General features: G+C 38.1%; 1 protein-coding gene across 1 annotated transcript in view; it reads right to left on the reverse strand.

Annotated features, from left to right (window-relative positions):
• The window catches only part of COL19A1 (collagen type XIX alpha 1 chain), a 178,408-nt gene extending 158,357 nt beyond the window's left edge, over positions 1 to 20,051 (reverse strand). Inside the window, exons 1-4 of the mRNA XM_030944776.1 lie at positions 19,545 to 20,051; positions 18,483 to 18,609; positions 10,008 to 10,082; positions 9,400 to 9,499 (exon numbers count right to left, since the gene is read on the reverse strand). Coding sequence (XP_030800636.1) covers positions 9,400 to 9,499; positions 10,008 to 10,082; positions 18,483 to 18,609; positions 19,545 to 20,051 — 809 coding nt within the window. The remainder of the gene's footprint in view (positions 1 to 9,399; positions 9,500 to 10,007; positions 10,083 to 18,482; positions 18,610 to 19,544) is intronic.
• Between the last annotated feature and the right edge of the window lie 201 nt (positions 20,052 to 20,252).

Below are 20,252 nucleotides of genomic sequence, written 5' to 3' on the forward strand. Positions count from 1 at the left end.
TTATTTTTAGGGAGAAAAAAAAAGAAACAAGGCTATGTTATAGGTCTTTGATCTTTCAAGAACTCTAATTGGTTAATGAGTCATTACTTTCCTTTCCATGAAATCATATCAGCTATCTTGAATCACGAAGTGTTTTTTCAGTCCTCCTAACACTTTCACAATAAGCTAATCTTAAGCTTATGTAATTTCCTGGTAGCATAGCGTATCTGTCTCCACATACTAACAGTAATGCAATTATTTATCACTTTCTAAATTTAAAAAAGTTCTCTGGAAGGAAAAATAGCCTATTAAAAAAAGAAATTATTTCAAAGTTTTACTCCTTTTTGACTTAGCAGATATCTGATGGCATTTCCTTTTCAGACATTCAAGTCATCATATACAGCCTCATTACTAAAGTACTGCTAGAACTTACATTTTATATTTAGTCCTTTTGTAATACATTTTCTTCCAATACTTCTATCCATATGATTATCTTATTAGTTACTGTCCTTATCATATATTGCTCACAGTTCATATTAGAATATAATGCCATATGCTAAACATTCTAATTGTCAGCAACTTATTCTCACAGGAGATATTTTAAAAAGTCAAACAAACTACTGCAATAGAAGATTCACATCCCAAATCCTCCTGTTTCCAAATACCACTTTTACACATAAAATGAGTGAGCATTATCTACTAATTCTGTACAAGTCACTGCTAGATGTCCATCCTGTGCAAGAGCAATAATTTCATGCTGCAATTGCACATGCTGCACTTCAAAGTGCATCCACCACAGAGGGTCCTCAGTGCGAGAATTGGGCTGGAATGGCACTTCTTCCCTGCAAGCCTTGGCAATCAGTTCTTGTTATTGTATACACTCCCGGTGAATACTACTAGACTTTTTGTTTATTTCATAGATTAATTTAAACTGGCAGTCACCTAACATTCTGAACTGCTTGTGTAAGAGACAGACCCAGTAAGAGCAAAAAAAGGGCTGTAGAGTCATGGCTCCTCAATAATGTTATTTGTGTTGTTACTTCTCAGGAGTGGTCCAAAGCAAACCTCATGTGCCTTAACCAATGGACATTTTTGTGATATGCATTCAAAAGTATTTGAGTAAATCAGTACTGCTCACCCTAGATTATGAGCACACAAATTTCTTACCAAACTCTCACAGAATCATAGACTCACAGAATTGTTAAGGCTGAAAAAGACCTTCTAGATCATCAAGTCCAACCTAGCGCCACCACCATGCCCACAATAAACCATGTTCTTAAGTGCCATAGCCATATGCCTTTGTACACTTCCAGGGATAGGGACTTCACCACATCCCTGGGCAGTCTGTTTCAATGCTTTACAAAACTTTCAGTGAAAAAAAATTCCTAACATCTAATCTAAGCAGAACTCTCAGCAGAGTTCACAAAGAAAATTGAGTAAAAGAGGGAAATCTAAATTGATCAAGAGCTTCAACATTAACATTTTTAATATAGGTGCATCAATAATTAGCTGTCTAATCCCTAAAATAAAAGATACATGAATTTTCCTATGAAAATTAGAAGAACAATGCCATATTAGGAATAATAATCAATAAGTTATTCAAAGCCTAAATTGTCATGCCCAATCCCAGAGTATTTTTAGGATTTTTTTTTTTTTTTATAGAATTTTGAGATACTGGAACTAGTCACACTGACTAAATCCAAAAATAACACGATCTCTTGCATGTGGTTCTGTTAATATACCAATAACTGTACATCTTGTTTCTATAGATTACAGATTGTTTCTCAAGTTGAAGTTTATTAAATCATTCCAAGTCTTGAAATGAGTTTGCGGCATGACAAATATTCACTTGAGACAGGCAAGACTGCAATCAGCAAACTCTGAACACTTAGGACTGAACTCAAATTGATACCCAGACCTCTAAGTGAAAAACCCAGAACATGGACTGCACTGTCCATTCAAAATCCAAGAAGTATTTTAAAAAATTTGTCAATTTATCTCCATAAACAAACAAACAAAAAAATACTTCATAGCATGATGATAAAAACTGCAAAGAGCTAAACACATAGAAATGCTAGAGGCCAAAAATCTTTCAGAACCAAATGAAAATAAATGAAAATCAGGGTAATGAAAAAAACACCGGGCAGTTTCACTGTGAGACAAACCATGAACTATTTTTAGATATAAAACCTAAAAACTCAGAGGCAAGGTGGGGGAAGGGTATGATATCTCTACGACATATTTAAATAAAAAGCCCCAGTATAAACACAGATATAGCAGCACAAATGTATTTTTCTAGGTGCAACTTTAGTTAAGAGGAGAAATGCCTGACAACATAGCTAAAGCAAACTAGATTACACAGCGTTAAATCACAAAAGCCAGAAAAAGAAAGATCTGATTTATTACAGGGTTGTTTGTTGTTTTGGTTTTTTTCCTCCATCTGCTGATAAATTACTTTTGAAGCATGTGGCACCACTGCTTCAGCTAGAAAAATTATATGCATTTTATAAAGACACTTGAATCCTCTCAGCTCAATCAGCAAAACTGATAAATGATCATTCAGTCTCTACATACAACATAATGGGGCTACAGTGCATCCTCAGCTGCGCGCATTATGCCCAGTACACATCATTGAATTCTGTGTGGTTGCTTATAGCATGGCTGCAGATACCCACAGCTACTCTGGTTTTCCAGAAAACTTCATCTGTACTGATTTTGCAACCATGCTTTTGTTCTAAGACTATCAAACGCAGACCTTATTAAAGACTTAGGTCTGAATCCTCCTTGTACTTTTCTTTGACAGATTTTTCTTTAAAAAAGGTGGTCAAGACAAACCAAGAAAACACTGCAAAGATTTTAAAAATCAGCACGTTTGGCAGGGAGTAAGAGGCATGTAAACTTTTCTGAAAGTTCCCCACACTCTGGAATCACTTAAGGCTCCTTCAGTTAATGTACTGGTAAATTGAACAGGCTTCTTCAGAATTTGTGTCTAAGTTTTTGAATAAGGGTCATTGAGAAGCATCTCGGTGAATTTCTCCTGCTGAATATAGAAATCAAATAACACAACAACTTTGTCTTGCAGTTGCAGTATCTATGAAAATCTATGTTTTAGAAAACTGAAACATGGTTTTGGCATCCATTTCAGATGAAAATAGAAAGGAATTCCCTACAGGAATACATAGCAAAAGTGAAATTGCAGATGCCGCTGTTTCAATCAGAACACTGGGATTGTTTTCCACAGGGCAGGTTAAACCATTAAAAACTCAAGGCAGAGTTTCAGGGTTTGTTTTAGCTAAAGGCAGTGCTGCTGGGGTTGGGGGCAGCCTATCCTGCTCCTTCCCCACTGTGACTGCTCAGATGGCAGTCACAGGGATCAGCCGCCAGCCTCACTGAACAGAGAGGCTGATGCTGATGTGGAGGAAGTGAGATGAGGCTGAGAGATGAGATGGGTGCTGTGAAAGCAAGCTCCTAATTTTATTCTCTTCCAAATAATATTTCTGGCTTTGTTTATTTGGATTTGTTTATGGCCTGCCATGAGGCACATGGGATTCCACACAAACACTGCTTGTCTCCTGCACACTCTCGCTGTGGAGCAGTGCCCTTAAAGTATACACCGCACAAAAGCCTCTTCCCTTTATTTGCAAGTGCTTTACAGCAAGAACATCATCACTAGGAAATAAAAGGATGAACACTGCTTCATCCAACAGTGTTTTACCAGTTCAGCTGGTATGACACTGCTCCACTAAGTGCTCCACTCTCAGGGGAACACACTACATATCAAAGAATTCTAATTTGTTACAGTCAGTAGCTTGATTTAAAAAGATTTTCTAACTCTCTGTTCCCTCACAGTGTGCTTTTAATGTAAGTGCTATACATTTTTAAATGTACTCTTCCCCTCTGCCACCTCTGTCTTTGCCTTTGTTTTCCCAATTCTTTCTGCATAGTAAATTACATGTTATATTGTAGGATGATTCAAACTAATATGGACATCAAAATCCATTAATACCTGAATGTTTAATTTTATAAAAATTGCCATATTTCTTGTAAATTTTCAGGTAGATACAAGCCCCCAAATGCAGAAAGACACTGACAGATGATTATTCTTTAAAAGAAGAATTGGTCTGTCATTTTACATGGTAAGAAGCTCCATTTTTCTCCTTAGCTGTGAAATTAAATAATTGGTATTTACAAGGTGGGTACAACACCAATTTATTCTTTCAACAATAATCACTGTATTTTCCTTCTTTTTAATTTCTGAAATAGAGTAAATGTTGAAGTTTCTGGAAATAAACACAAAATATACTATTTCAGGATAAAAGAAAGTTTGAATCACTACAGTTTCTGATCCACTGCTTTAAAAGACCTGAAGAAAGATCAGAAATTGTACTACATTCAGGCTCCCACACTCAGGAAGCAAATTCCAAAGGCAAGGCCTTTTTCTTGAAAATACCCTGCAACTAAAATACCAGACATTTCAGTCAGCGTTGTTGGCTCCAACTGCTCAAATGACCTCAAATAAATGTGTGATATAGTAAAGGAGAGGTGTTTTCTTGTATAACCATCTAATATTTTAATAGACCAAAGGCTAGCAGGATTTTGTGTGAGCACAGATAAAAGCTGGTTTGAATAATTGTAGCTGCTGTCTCAAAACTGGGATAATACCTCATTGCCATTTTCAGTCACACTTTAAAAGTCTTCAGTGAATTGTTTTGGAAACCAGGGATTATCCCATGTATCTATTCCATACCATTTATAGGAAAAATGTATAAAACTTCCTAAAATGCATCTTAAAAATGTTTTTCAAGAAGACTGTTGAAACTAACTCTGATGTTCGAAACAAATGCCATGTACAAAAATAATAAAAAGTCATGCCCATGAGGACCTTCATGGAGAGCTGAAGTTTATGAAAGGAAGCCAATATTTTTTAGTTTGGTGAAGAGAGTGGTCTCAGCAGATACAGCCAGAGACAAACAGCAAAGCAAATGGTTGCAAAATCATGAGCACAGAACCCTCCTCACCTGATGCCAGCTGTGCTCTAGGAAAATGGAATTCCCTCCACATTTTTTTTTGCAATTAAAAAGGTTAGCAGTAGAAACAATCAGAAAACCCCACATAAATATTATTCATCACCAATTTCTGTTCTTAGCAGAAAGAATCCTCCTGCCTGGAATTTACTGAGGCAAATGGGAACAGTATTTCTTCCTCCATTAACTAGACATCCCAAGGAAGTGAAACACTTTCTCTGAAACATGGCCCAAGCCACAGCTCTTCTGGCAGCAGTGAGTAACAACTTTGCTGGTGGAGCTTGTAGTCCAAATACAGTCAAAATCCAAGCTCCTTTGTAGTATCTTACAAAGAAAGGGGAAGAATTCCTAAAAGAGTCGTGAGAGTAACCCCAACTGCTGTAACTCAGATCATTTAACAGCCAGCTATGATAATCTCCTCAGTAAATTAATGTGGTTTGTCAAGCCAAACAAACTACAAAATAAGAAAGCTGTGACTGTGCCATGAAGATTTGCTAACCATGAACATCCATTTCAAAAACATTCTGAAACTCAGATGAAACCAGCTTATTATCGCCTTTATTGGTGCTTTCAGAAGAGGAAAAAAAGGCCCACCAGCACTGCAGAAAAGTGCGAATGAGGAGCAACTGATGTCTGACGCGTCTTTAGAGAAAGACAGTGAAATTAATTTATCGTAGAGCCATTTAAGGCAACTGAAGAGCAAAGATTAGCCTAAAAGGTTTCATGTCCAGAAGTACTGAATACTGCTGCCAGTTCTAAAGGAATGCTACCAGCACAGAGCCCTGTTCTCCTTTATCAGCAAACTCTGTGCCACACTGGGATACACTACATGGGCAGTACATGCTGAAGTCTGGAGAAGAAATATGACTCTATAAGGTATTTGTTGAGATAAAACTAAACCATTATATAGTTACTATTATTCTATGATTCTGTGGTGTGATTATGACTATATAATTAGACTGTCTGCCTAACAGCACTTTACTACAAGTTTATGACTCAAAAGCTCTGTTACACTGCTTTCCTCAGGAATAAGTTCTGTTAAAGTTCACTGAGAACTTCAATAAGCAATTCAAAGTTTTAATAAGAAAAGTATTACTGGCATTACATTAATATTTCACAGCCATTTACATAAAGCATAAGAGCTATCCATCTGTTATCACAAGACAAAATATATACAGAACTGTGCCACGAAAAAAGAGAAAGACCTACAGCTGAAGTCCAACATAAATAAACATAATCAATTTCCCAAGCTGACAGTGCATTGTAAATTATTTACAACATATAAATAGGTGAAACCCTACTCCAGGTCCATTGAAAAAAACCAAAATGGCATCAGAGAAGAAAAATGGCACAGCATAGCTTTCTATTACCCACACTACAACTGAATGAATGAAATGCAAGAGGAGATGTGCCAAGTTACTTGATACTTGCTAGTCAGCTTAATCAGATACTCTCAATTTCCTGCAGGATGGATAACAAACACTGTTCTGCTGCTTACTGCACACCACGTCTACTGAAATATTTTCTGAGGCAGAATGATCCCTAAAGCCATCTAATAACACAAGGAGTCTGGAACCACGCAACCCGACATAATGTAAGAGAAGTAGGTTTAAATAATAATAATTAATTAAAAGATCTTGTACATAGGTAACTGAGATAGTAAATTATAAGGTTATGATGACAGATACCCAAGTTTCTGACTATCCTTTATTGTAACCCTACCATGTAAAAACCCAAAACCCAACTTTGTGCTCTTCACTGCCCTTATTTTAAAAAACCATCCTAATACTTCAGAAGAGTTTAAAAAGCAACACACTTAAAACAAAATTTTTAAAAACTATTTGTCCGAGGTTTTCTCTCAATATCAGAAAGACATTTTATATTCAACAAACTGAAATAATTAAGAACAGAATTCATCTTTTAATGACATGCATTTGCGCGAAGAAAGGTTAATAAAGGATGAGCAAGATTATTGCCATGAATAACAAGGATTTAATTTTAGAAATTCTGCAGTGCTTGCATGTTATTGAAAATAGTTTTAACCCTTTCATTGTTCAGGAAGGTATATATGTATGAGGTATTACTTACTTGCACAGCAAGCTGACTGAAAATCTTATCTTGTACCTCATTATCGTCAATAACACAGTATTAATTTTCTGCCTAACTATATTCATTTTTTCTGCCTAATTTTATTCATATATTGGCACTGATATGCATTTTATTAATCATCTCAGTTGCTTCATCCAGCTAAATTTTTCATCCATTAGAGATGCATATTTCTAGGGAAAACTAGAAAGATTTTCTCTTTCATTTTACATCTTTAATGGGGATACACAGAATAAAATAACAGGGACAGCGAGGAATGTGAAAACCAAGAGACCATGAAAGCCAAGCCACCTCCCTCCCAGGTTTACTCCTAACTGAAATTCTTTAGCCCCTGCCCAAGTTACACTGAAAATGAGGAAAAACCAGATAGCCATTTTTCTCTCCTTTCAAAAAGCTGATGACATACAATATAGGAAAAAATATATAGTAAAAAAAAAAAGCCAAACAAAACAATCATTGTGACTTTCCTTGCAATAGCTGATAGTTAGGCTTTGCTAGGTCACAGCTATCAGCCATGTGAATTCCCCATTTTCATTGCCTTCATTAATAAACTGTTTTCAAAAGAAGAAAAAAAGACACTAGTATTCAGGTCTACTAAATAAAGTTAAGAAAAAACTTTATGTTTTTAACCTCAACATGACCTCTCAGGCCACTTCTGAAAACACTCAGAAATTCTTAGAAATCAATACTTTGAATCAAGAATTTTACCTCAAAGTAATATGAATTTTAAATAATTAACCCTTTTGTAATTTCTATCTCCTCTCTGTTCCATTTTTGGCACTAATTTTCTCACTGTTTCAAAATAAAGTCGGTTCAAAAGATGCATTTCTTAGCACTGCTTAGCTTCTTATTCATAAAGGAAAATTGCTCCACATTTTTTGTTATTTCCACGAATTTCTACCTTTCTACAGTCTCATGTTTCCCTAAAATTCCTATAAATTGGAAAAAAAGGCTTGTAAAAAAAAGGAAAAAATAATAATTTTTTTTAAAGGAAAGTTTTCTTATTAAAAATCTCAAAATATTTTTAGTAAAGACATTAATGATTGGTACCTACTATCTCCTGTTACACTTCTAAAGACAATTTGGATAATTTTGGAAAGGTCCTAATAAAAGAAGAGCACTCTTTGTCTCAAGTAATTTTGTCCAATTTTCCTTCCATAGCATCCAATGTATTTTTAAAAAGAGCGTGATTAGTTTAATTTTGCACAATTACACAAACACAAAAATTTGCACTTACAGTATCTAATATATCAGAAAAACTTAGAGATCCTAAATGTTCTAAATTGCTAGATAAATTCTTTCCGTAGTCACACTCCTCCCACAAAAATCATTTGTTTTGTGTCTGGTTGCCTCCAACTCTCCTCTTCTTCCTTCCCCCTGGCCTCAGAGTCCCTCTGTGCTATGCCCAGGATCCAAGCAAAGGGGAAGTCCAAGGGCCAGGTGTGTTATTTTACTAGGCAAGCTGGAGCCAGACCTCTTGCAACAGAAAATACCCAACCTGAAGACATGGGAATACAGTTGCTTCCCTCGTCATCCCAGGAACACGCTGTACAGAAACCACAGTCCCATGACTCAGAGCACATCTCAACCAAGAAGCTCTGAGATGATCCTCTCTCTCCACTGAGCTCAGGGAACTTGAAACTACATTCCTAACTGCTTCTTGGCATTTCCTTGTCCCTATGCAAACTGAAGTCCATCCAATCCAATTGTGCCCTGCTCTCTTTCACTGTCCTTTTGATTTTTCGTGCAGTCTCTGCTTTTCATCCCACCCTGCATTAGAATAGGATTTTGCCTACTTTCTCCTCTACACCGAGTGCCCACTATTCTGTTGCTGCTCAAAGGCAAAATGTGAATACCAGGAAAATTTTAAAAAATAGCATTCAAGGAAATGGTGATACTCTCTTTTTGATCTTGACAGCAGTAGTGAGAGAGAGGACAGACAACTTCACTGAGAGGACATTAGTATAATACTTCCTGTCATACCATGAAAGTTATAAGTTTCCTTTGTTTTATAAATATTAATGTATTAACAGTGGAATTTTCAGTATTAGAATCATGATTTGAGAAAGCGCTATTCACAATTAACTTACTACCTATGTACTTCCTGATTCCAGAAGGACAGCACACCAAAATCAAAATGCTTCCCACAGAAAAAAACTGAAAAAAGCCTAAAAACGGCCATACTGCTTTCTGTGGCATTCTTTGGATGCATGTTCAGTGATCCAGTTAATTAGTAGCATTGAGTTTGAGCTCTATCTTTTAAAAGCTAAGAATGAAAGTAGTATCTTACCTTGTATCTCTAATGAGAGGTGCACTTCTCAGTTTAAAGCAGATCTTTTCCCCACCACAAGATGTTTGCCTTAAAGAAAAGCTTTCTGCCAGATCAAACCCTGTAAAATAGAACACAATACAATACAATTATAATGGAATTTAAATACTGTAAGTAAAAAATAATTTTAGCATACTTGAATACAAGCATATTAGCATTTCTAGAATATAGACTGACAAGATATTTTGAAAAGTAGAACTTGAAGTCAGAAAAACTTTCAATATTTATTTTATTAGAACTATTCATGTGAAATTCACTTGGTAGATGACTTTAAAACCTGAAAAATGAATTGGCTAGTTTTTTTATCATCTGAATTGATAACAATGCAGGATGATTGGAAAAAAACATGAAAATTAGCGTGGCTGCTGAACTTGAACCAATATTTTTGGGGAAAAACATATTCTGGGATGCTACCACCTTCCTGGGAGCAGCAGCAGCTTTTGGTGCTTGGGGATGGCATTCTGTCCTAACCTTTCAATTTTAAAGCCAGCTTCAGTCAGATTATAATTACATCCAGCAATCATTAGCAGCTAATTAATACAGATATCCATATTAGCTTGGTCATTTACCTGATACACCACGACTGTCTCTGTTGATTTGTTTGAGATGACGGGAAACAGTTTTCATTAAAGGACACACAGCACCTTCAAGAGAACACAGTTTAGTATCTATGGTAAAATGGTATCAAACTAACAGGAATTGAACAAACTACCATGGCAGTTATGGTAATATTGACAGAAATGTTTATTTTTGTTGCTTTTGGATATGAAAAGCAGCAATAAACCAAGTTACAAAATCTAAACAAGAGCAAATTTTATACTACACTTCCAATAATATAAACAGATAGAATTTGTATTGCCTTTTAATTCAGCTGCCTGTGGTTAAAGTTCATATAAACAATATAGCCAGAAGAAAACCATTAAATTCTTACCATGATGTTCCCATTTATAACACTCTATAAAGCAGTAATATCTGTTCCAAGTTCTTATTGTATTTCTCACTATATTACTAGAAAATATTTCCCCCATTCATGAATATGAAACAATACTGTATTTTGGGGAAAAAAGGACAAAAATTAAGTAGGGGAGTAGTCTGGACCAAAGTATTTTGGTAAGCAAACAGAATATTCTAAAATTTGGAACACTGTAAACTGAGGTTAAATCTAACTGAACCCTTAGATAAGACACTGTATTATTAATATGCAATATTAATTATTATCACTTCTTACTTGCACTAAGTCCTTTATGCTCTTTTTTAATAGATATACAAGAATGTCCACTTTTAAGAAGGAAATACAGGAAAATGTCACTTTTGTGCAGGGGTCTGAAATAAGGCTTGCTATTTAACAAGTTTTGCAAATAGCCCTGCTAAATTCTAAAAAAAACCTAGTAAATCAAAGATGACAAGTTATGATATTTGGCCTGTCAGTTTATCAAGCACAGAGCTTTGTGAGCTGATGAAACTGAAAAGATGTCCGAGGTGTATCTGAAGCTGCTGAGCAGTGAAGGTCAAGGCACTTTCTGAACCATTAGTTCAATGAAAAAAGTAAGGAATGTCCTACCATTAACCTGGAAATCATCTATATTTGAATGTTTCATGAGAGCATCCAGATCAAACATTGGTATTAAAAATAGCTATATTTGTAATCTTAAAGCCTGTGAAATTTGTCATTCTGTATGAATGAATTTTTCATTCATAACTTCTGTAGTTATGTAGAAAGCATATTATCCTTCAAAACTCTTAAACACTATTAAATATATTTCAGAATTTGATCTCAATTAAGAATGGCTAATTGGAAATAACTAGTAAAAGTGAAAATATTATCATATAATACAGACATAAAGACACACCCTGATAATATGGTTAATGAAAACTATGTCAACTATTTAAAGAACAGACTGGGTGAAACGCTTTTTTTTTGTAAGATTCATTAAGCTCCATGTGCTTCACATGTAAAATTAGAGTTACAACTAACAACTGACTACTACAGGTAACATCACAGATAAATTAATTTACTTCTAAGGCTCTCAGAGAATAAATTTTTTCTTTCTCTCATATAGATCCATAAATACATGGATATGCATGTTTTTCCCTGTACAGATAGAGTTTCATGATAAATGAGATGAAATATATGCATGAAAAATTCTGTAAATTCCCATTCCCCGGAAAAGACACCAAACTGTAAAGAATATTCATGTTGAAAACTCTGAAGTGAAATCTTTCATCATTCTTGGTTAGCAGGAAGTTTTCTACAGTGAGAAAAGCATTTGCTGGAATTACACAGTAACATAGCAATTTCGATACACCAGTTGATATATACACACATGGGACAGAAACAGGCTCACCTTAGATACCCTTTAGTTTACAAACCTCAGCTTTCAATCAAATACAGATTATTAAACCATAGAATTCTATGCACAGCCACTCTAAACCAATGAATGCTGTTAGGGTACATTTATATAACTATAGCTCTAAGAAATAAGCTGACATAAAGGAAGCCATTTACGGCTGAAGTCACAAAAGAATGTCAGACATACATGGACATATGTTTTTTTCTTAAATCTACAGGTTTCCTAAGGGCCTTTTTCAAAAATTTTCAATAAATTTCAAGGTAGATTCTCTTTTTGGTTAAATCCTTGGCAGTACTTATAAGAGCAGGCAAAGAGTATTTATTGCTGATTTTACCCTAAACTGATGTAAGCTTTAGAGAACTTGGGACACAAGTGTGCTTTTTGGTTTTTTTCCCAGCTATAACTTACTTGAGTGTTGAGCAGTGGAAGACTAGAAAGTTTGAGCCTATTCCCCACAGCCACTTTCTTCCAAATAAAGACTCAAGCCTTAATTTTTGTGCTATCCAGATGATAGCGATGATTCCTCACATGCCACAGACTGGACCGTGGACCTATTTTTATCAGTGGCACAACAGTCACAGCATAGACAGGCCATTTAAGTGTTGGTTATTTATTTGTATTTCACATCCCCAAAAGAACTGAAAGAGTTACAGTGAATCCTCTATTGCATGCTGCTGATGCACTCCTTTAGTTCAGTGCTATTCCTTCTACCAGAGAGTTAAGGCAAAACTCTCAAATAACAAGGCTAAACTCTCTCCATACTCAGACTGACAACTTTCATTACTATAGAGTGATGAAAATTCTTTCTGCAGTTACAGCTTATATAGTTCACCTCTTCCATGATTTTTAGACTGCTAGCAGATCCTTAAATTTTCTTCAGGCTGAGACAAAACAGGCAGTTTGCCCATTCAACATGTGGGCAGCTAAATGACAAGGTCTACATGAAGATATTCAGGAAAGAAAAAGAACAAGATAAACTCTTGCTGTTAATCCAGTGAGAAACTATGAATCTACCCAGCCTGTTAAAAAACATTATCATGAAATTCATGAAATAGTAAGATGAACAAGCTTACATTTATACACTAGATTGCCCTGCACATGATAAAACTGCATCTGTGTGGACTGAACTAAAAAATTCATATCAAACCAGAGATATCATAGGTCAAGTTAACGTATCTTTAAATTAATGATATCTTTACCTACCCATACAAAAAAGTTGGCCTGGATCTTTATAATCAATGAGTTCTAGCTATGAGCTTATTATATAAAATCAATCCAATAATCTTGAAAATATTAATTTATTCAGACCAAGCAGGTACATCACAGATCATTGTCTTCTCTCTCATTACTAAGACTAGTAAGAATTTTTTGTTTTTTTTTCTAATAGCATAATTAAAAAAAAACAAAAGGCATTGCTAGACATATCTGTTGCAACATGCGATGGCGTGTTCCAAATTCCTGAAATGATCAGGACACCTGTTGAAGCACACTGCAACTTCCATCTAGGCACCATGCTCAGCTTTCCATTCCATGCAAACGAGGACAGAAGAGACTGTGGTGTGTGCCTCAGTCTCCCTCTTACACATATCTCTTGTGTGCACTTCCTGAGCGGGAACTGAAACTTCCAATGCGCAGTCTTGGCTTCTCCAGATTAGTGTAACCTGTAATGGCTAGATTCACATCACAAGTACCCATCTGCTACTTTATAACCAAACTTCACATTCAGGTGAAGTTTTTAGCTGCCATCTGCCACTGCTGACATACACACTGCAAAGGCACTGAAGCTTGCATCAGTAACCATGACCGCACCAGTGAATGTGGCCAAACAGCAAAGCCCAGCCGAATGAATACCCACATCCTGTGTCAACTCAAGCTGCAGGCAGAAACCCATATTACCCAAGATTTTTCTCATACTTCCCATACATGGATCAGGCTTCATAAACACACAGACACAGGTAACCTCTCCAGACCTAGCCACACGCTTGCAAATATCAGCAATGATATCCAGTAAGCCCACCTCAAACATATTCATAATGAAGATAAGCAGATCCAGCTGGCTTGCTTTCAAGGTCAAGAATTCAGATTTCTCACATATCTCTAGCCTCAAGTATACAGGCATGTGATTTTTTTATGTTCTGTTATTTTACTCTGTAAAGAAGATTGTATCACATTACAATGTATATGTTAATTAAGACAAGGGTGGGAAGAATGAAGGGAACGCGATACAGTAAAGAAGTCAACTTCAAGTCTGGTGACTATTTAGATGGTTATGAAGTAATGTAACAGCATTGGCAGGCAGAAATAAGAAATCCAAGAAACAGAGTTCAAGGATTAGGATACTCATACTAGGCCCCTGGGGAACTATATTCTCCCATGAAGAAGACTAAGTAGTGAAAAGCAGTACTTCATATTATTTGAGACAACCAGCACCACTCAGCTTCAACTTCTCAACTTCAACACACTCAACACACCTCTCAACTTCATCGAGACAACCAGCACCACTTCACCAAGGGCAAGTCTTGCATGACTAACTCAGCGGCCTTGCACAATGGAGTGACTGCATCAGTGGACAAGGGAAGAGCTACGGACGTCATCTGGATTTCTGCAAGGCCTTTGACATGATCCCCACAATATCTCTGAATTGTAGAGGTTGGGATTTGCTGTGCGGACTGCTCAGAGAATGACAAGTTGGTTGGACAGTCACATCCAGAGGGGAGTGGTCAATTCCTCAGTCTCCAGATGGAAAACAGTGGCAAGTGGTGTCCCGTTTGGGATCAATGTTATTTCATTAATTAATGACAAAGATTAAGGGATTGAGTGCACCCTCAGCACATTTGCAGATGACACCAAGCTGAGTGATGCAGTTGACATGCCTGAAGGACACGATGTCATCCAGAGGGACCAGGACAAGTTTGAGAATTGGGCTCATAGGAATCTTGTGAGGTTCAACAACCTCATGAGATGCTGCACCTGGGCAATGCTCAGTATCAAAACAGGCTGAGGGTTGAAGGAATTGAGAGCAGCCCTGACAAGAAGGCTTTGAGAATACTGATGGATGAAAAGCTGGAGATGAGCTGACAATGTGCGCTCACATCCCAGAAAGCCAATCATACCCTGGGCTACATCTAAAGAGGCATGGCTAGCAGATCAAGAGAAGTGATTCTGCCTATCAGCTCTCATGAAAAACCCCCCACCCTGACTACTGCATCCAACTCCAGGGCCCCAGCACAAAAAAGACGTGGACCTGCTGGAACAGGTGCAAAGGAAGGCCACAAAAACGATCAGAGAGCTGGGGCATCTCTCCTGAGAACTAAGGTTTTCAGCCTGAGAAGGCTCCAGGGGAACCTTACTACATCCTTCTAGCCAGTGGGCCTGTAAGAAAGATGGGTACAGACTTGTCATCAGGACCTGCTGTGACAGGACAAGGGCTAATGGTTTTAAATAAAAGAAGTTAGATTTAGATTAGACTTGACAATAATGGTGGTGAAACACTGGAATAGGTTGCCCAGAGAGGTGGTAGATGGCCCATCCCTGGAAACATTCAAGGCCAGGTCAGATGGGGATATCAGGACTATGAAGACATTGTATATGAGAGATACTGTAGGGTCATTATATTGATTTGGAGAAGTATCTAGCTGTACTAAAACATTAAAACCAAAAAGCTGAACTGATTTGCATACTTGAAATCACTCACTGTATTTGGGCTAAAGTGCCTATCCAAAATCATGATCCGTAGCCAATACTTTTCACAGCATGTTCCATGTCAAAAGACAAGGAAAATTCACCATGCCTATTAGTCCCAGCACTCTGTTTATACTACATTTTTCATGGATTAGCAAGTGGCTTTAAAAAACTCTAATTGTAAAAGAAAGTTGAAAAAGAAGCAATGATCTGGGAATGAAACAGAATAGTAATATACTTAATATAAAACTGTCAAGAATGATCAAGTTAGAACTTCATGTGTCACTACAGAAAGAGCTAACGTCCACACTCAAATGCCAAATATTCCCAATAATAATAAGTTGACAACATGAAGAAAGTATGCTTGCAGTCAGATCAAAAATATGCCTCTGGAAAACTCCTGAACTCTCTCCCCTCAGATTTGCTATACCCCATCATGGGAAGTGAGTGCTTCCTTCTAATGAACACGAAGCATATCAAAACATGAGAACTGAAAGAAATCTTCTGTGTGAATCTAATGCTTACTGGCACCCTCAGAGCCTAAGGTGGACTGCTCCAAGAAGATCCAGCATACTCTCTCAGCCTCCAACGCTTTTTTCAATTCTGGTATTTATTCATTACAATATTGGTCCCATGAATAAGTCAAAGTATATTCAGCATGTCTGCTCAGAAGCCCAAATCAATCCTTCCCCTAACACACTTCCTTCTCTCACCACCCTCAAATTAATTCTAGTCTACACTTTTCCATGTATTTGAAGCCATTCCTTTAGATTCAAGTAGATTGGGTGAGAAATTTCAAGGTGTAAATATAATAATTTCAGATCCTACCTAAATGTGCTTTGCTGGAAAAGTTTCCATTTTAGCCCAGAGAAATAAATGCTATGTATATATTGTTGAAGGAAGAAAACCAAAAATACCTTCTAGGCAGGTATTGAAGGACAGATGCTGATTTAAAAGGAACTTGTACACGGGAGGGAACAAAGGCCCAAGAAAGAACAACTGAATACAAGACGGGAAAAAAACCCCAAACCTTTAGATATTACCCTCTCCATTAAGAAAGCTGATTTCAAATTTGTAACAGATTCACCTGCATACAAATTATAAAACTGGAGCAAGACAACTTCGCCACACAGAAGACTCAGTTCAGCTGAACAGAGGAGAGTAACAAAAGGTTGGCAGAAGGATCTGTACCACTTTTACCACTGCTCCACTTCTGGGTCCATCCTTTCCCAACTCCTGCTTTCTGGTCTATAACTCACATTTCTTTTTCAAATGGTAACCATTCCTGCAAACTCTACTGGAGTCTCTTTCCTCTTATCAAGTGAAGTTTATCTCTGGGCTTAACTCACACACCTGCTGTTGGCAGAGCTGCTCAAGCTGGCAGCTATCAGCTTGTTATTCCTTACCATCTGCCTGTACCTCCACAAACTGAAGAAGCCTCTTTCAAGTGCACACCCTCAGTTATTCACAGGAGAGGTTCAACCTCTCCTTTTCTTCCTAGCAGTTCAATTGGACCCATATTTGATATATTTGTGGCAATCAGGCTAAGGAAAACTGCAACTTCACCATGGGCTGCTTAGCTACAAACTTCTAACAGAATGTACCGCACAGATCAGATACACTGTTTATTCGCAGTTCAGTGTATCTGCCACATCTTCTGTGGCTGGCCCAACTTTTACTAAGGCATCATTTCATTAGGGAAAAAAATATAAAAGAAAAGAGACAATGCTTCCTGGATTTTTGTTTTAACATTTTTCAGTCTATATCGCTAGCGAACCTTCTGTACCTGCACCATTTTAGCACTTTAAAAACTTCCCTTCTGCAACCCACTACCTAGCAATGACAGAATAAAACCTATTTATCTTCTTTCAGACAGAATGATTTCACAGCTATGATGTAGGCTTGCTCTCTCAGAGGGGTTAAGAATAATTCATCAGCAGAGCACTTAGCCTCACTGCCCTAAAAATATAAGGCGAAAAAGACTTTGACTTAAATTCTGGCTCTTCACAATGCATTATTATTACCTCAGAGCCCACACATTACACTTATTATTTATTCATTATTACTGTTTATATTTTCCAGGGGTAGTAAAAGGATTATTTTCCTAGTCATGGACTTTTAAATTTCTTGGGCCTGAGTTATAAATGAATTATTGAAATTCAAAGTTGTTGTTGTGTGTGTAGTTTCTATTATCTTTCATAAGATTTCTGGAAAGGAGCAATGTTACTAAGAGTTAATTTTATTTTTGAGAAAAAAACCCAAGTAATTTTAAATAGCAATAAACATGTTTTCGCTAATAATTGTAGAAAATTATAATAAGTTGAGTACTTGCTGAGGCTGAGTAATTCTAGAAAACTGATGTTCCATATTTGACAAGCACATATGATGAGTCTTTAAGACACAATTTGCCACATTCTGGAGAGTTAATGTAGAGTTTAAGTGAGAACACTAGATAACATGTGGAAAGTAAAAGAAAGAGGAAAACAGAGAAATATAAGAAAATGTGCAGAAGATGGGAAACAGCTTTTAAGTTATATAATATCTTTTTATTTCTTTCCCCTCTCTTCTTAGGAAAAAGGGTTTTTTTTCACTCTGTGTGAAATATATGACCCAGTTTAGGGATTAAGTATAGGTGCAGTTAACATGAGAATTAGACTGTTTAGGTCAATGTGATAACTGGTCTGCACTAATAAAGCCACGTGATTTTATTCACAAAAGTTTTGCAAACTGATTTATAATCTTGTTTTGTATGGTAGGAAAAGAAAAGTACAAAATGAAACTCCTAGGAACTACAATTACCTCCAAACATGAATCTTCCAAGCACAGGAAGCAGAAAGGCTGCTCTGGAACTGCTTCAAACTTAGTTGATTTCAGAAAAGAGATTAAAATAACCTTGTATAATTTTATTTGTTCATATTGTTTATTTTCTATGTGCTCTTGTTATTTGCTAAAAATTTGTCAGTACTGAGATTTATGCCTTTGGTCTGTGATGGACAAGAAAAATGGAAGTACCTGTGTGGTCACTGACAGCCAGAGAAGTAGAAACAGGAAGGAGGAAGACTGCCATACAAAGCCAAACTATGCAGGATCCAATGTACTTCATCTCCCCCTGGACACATGTGAACAAACAGCTACAAATCTGAAACAAAAAATAAGCATATTCAGAACAATCTCGTCTTATTCTTCTCACCTCATCTTGTCAGAATGCTGCAAACAAGAACTTAACTGTGAAGAGGAAGTTGTTAGTCATATACAAGTGTATAATTTATCTGTTTAAGGAGTTACAAAAAAGGTTTATGCCAGTTTGGAAATAAATGATAAATATACTCCTTTTTAGTTCTTTATTAATGAACGCAGAAGTAACACCTTAGAAATACTAACATGGAGATATTAATTGTAAAGGCACTGAATGTTCATTTCATTAGTAATTACTAATTTTCTTTTATATTTCTCCCCAAATTATTTTTCAATATTCAATATATTAGTTAAACTGTTTGGCGTCACAACACTTACAGTGACTGCTAAGGTAGTCCTCAAATGGAACAAAGGCAACATGCAATTGTTTAACCACAAATGCAGTATTTCTCCACCTTGCAAAGTGCCTAGAGCTGCCTATACTGAATTTCTAGTTTAAATCTCACAAAAGTACAGGCTTCAACGACACAAACCAGTACTGTCATTGGAGGACAAAAGCTTTTTTCTAAGCCAACTGCGATGTATAAATACACATGAATTTAATGAAACACAGAAAATATCAAATATTTTTCTAATCACATCTTCTGTAAGAAAAGGAAATCACATACCTAAGATGCAATTGTTATAATTATTTTCGCAAGGCACCTTATTTATCATGAAAGCTATTCTGTCATATACTGACAGCAACTACATCGTGATTAACTTTTCTAGCCTTCCCACCAGCAGCAAAGCGAATATATGTTCAAATGAATTATCATTTAATTTCCTGCACCTGCTTTACAAGCAGGCATCGGGAATTCAGAAGAGCTGCCGCTCCGGAGGTCTGCTTTTCTCGAGGGCTCTGATCACCAACACCGCCACCCCTCGCTGCCGCCGCACCTCCGGGCTTGGGTCCTCTCCCGCCGGCTGCTCCAGGAGGCTCCGCTCCCTCGCACCACCGGAGCCTTCGGGGCGCCCGTGCTGCGACGCGAGCCCCCGGCAGCACAGACTCCAACCCGGCAGTCTCGTTTCCCTTGGATCGAGCCGCGTTTGCCGGAGGGAGGGTTCAGCCCTCCGGGCGGGAAGGCAAGCGGGCAGCTCTCCCAGCCGGGCAGCGCCCCCGCCCCGCTGCCGGAGCCGCTCTCCGGCCCCCGGCCCCCGCCCCGGGCTCCCTGCACCGCGCCCGCCCCGTCTCCCCGGCCCCTGCCCGCGCCGCCCGGACCCGCGGCAGCCCGGGCAGCAAGCGAGGGGCAGGCGGCCGCCGCCGCTTCCTCCGCAGCCCCGGGGCGGAGCGGGGCCAGGAGCCCGCCCGGGCCGGCGGCGCCTGCGAGCGGGGCAGCCCCGGGCGGCGGCGGCACCTGCGCCGGGCCAGCAGGTGAGGGGCTGCCGCGGGCCGGGGGCGGCCATCGGCCCCATGGGGCCGGGACTCGGCCCGCGGCACCGCCGGGCTGTGCCCGAGAGCCGCGGGCGGCGCGGTGCCCCCTCCCCGCAGGGCACTGCCCGCCCGAGCCGCTGCTCGCTCACCAGCGCGCTCCCACCAACTGCGGGCAGGCCACCCGGCACGCGTGCTAGTTACAAGGTAGGCTTTTAAATGTAAATATATGCACA

The sequence above is a fragment of the Camarhynchus parvulus genome, chromosome 3 (assembly GCF_901933205.1).
Source record: "Camarhynchus parvulus chromosome 3, STF_HiC, whole genome shotgun sequence".
In the NCBI taxonomy this organism is placed as follows: domain Eukaryota; kingdom Metazoa; phylum Chordata; class Aves; order Passeriformes; family Thraupidae; genus Camarhynchus; species Camarhynchus parvulus.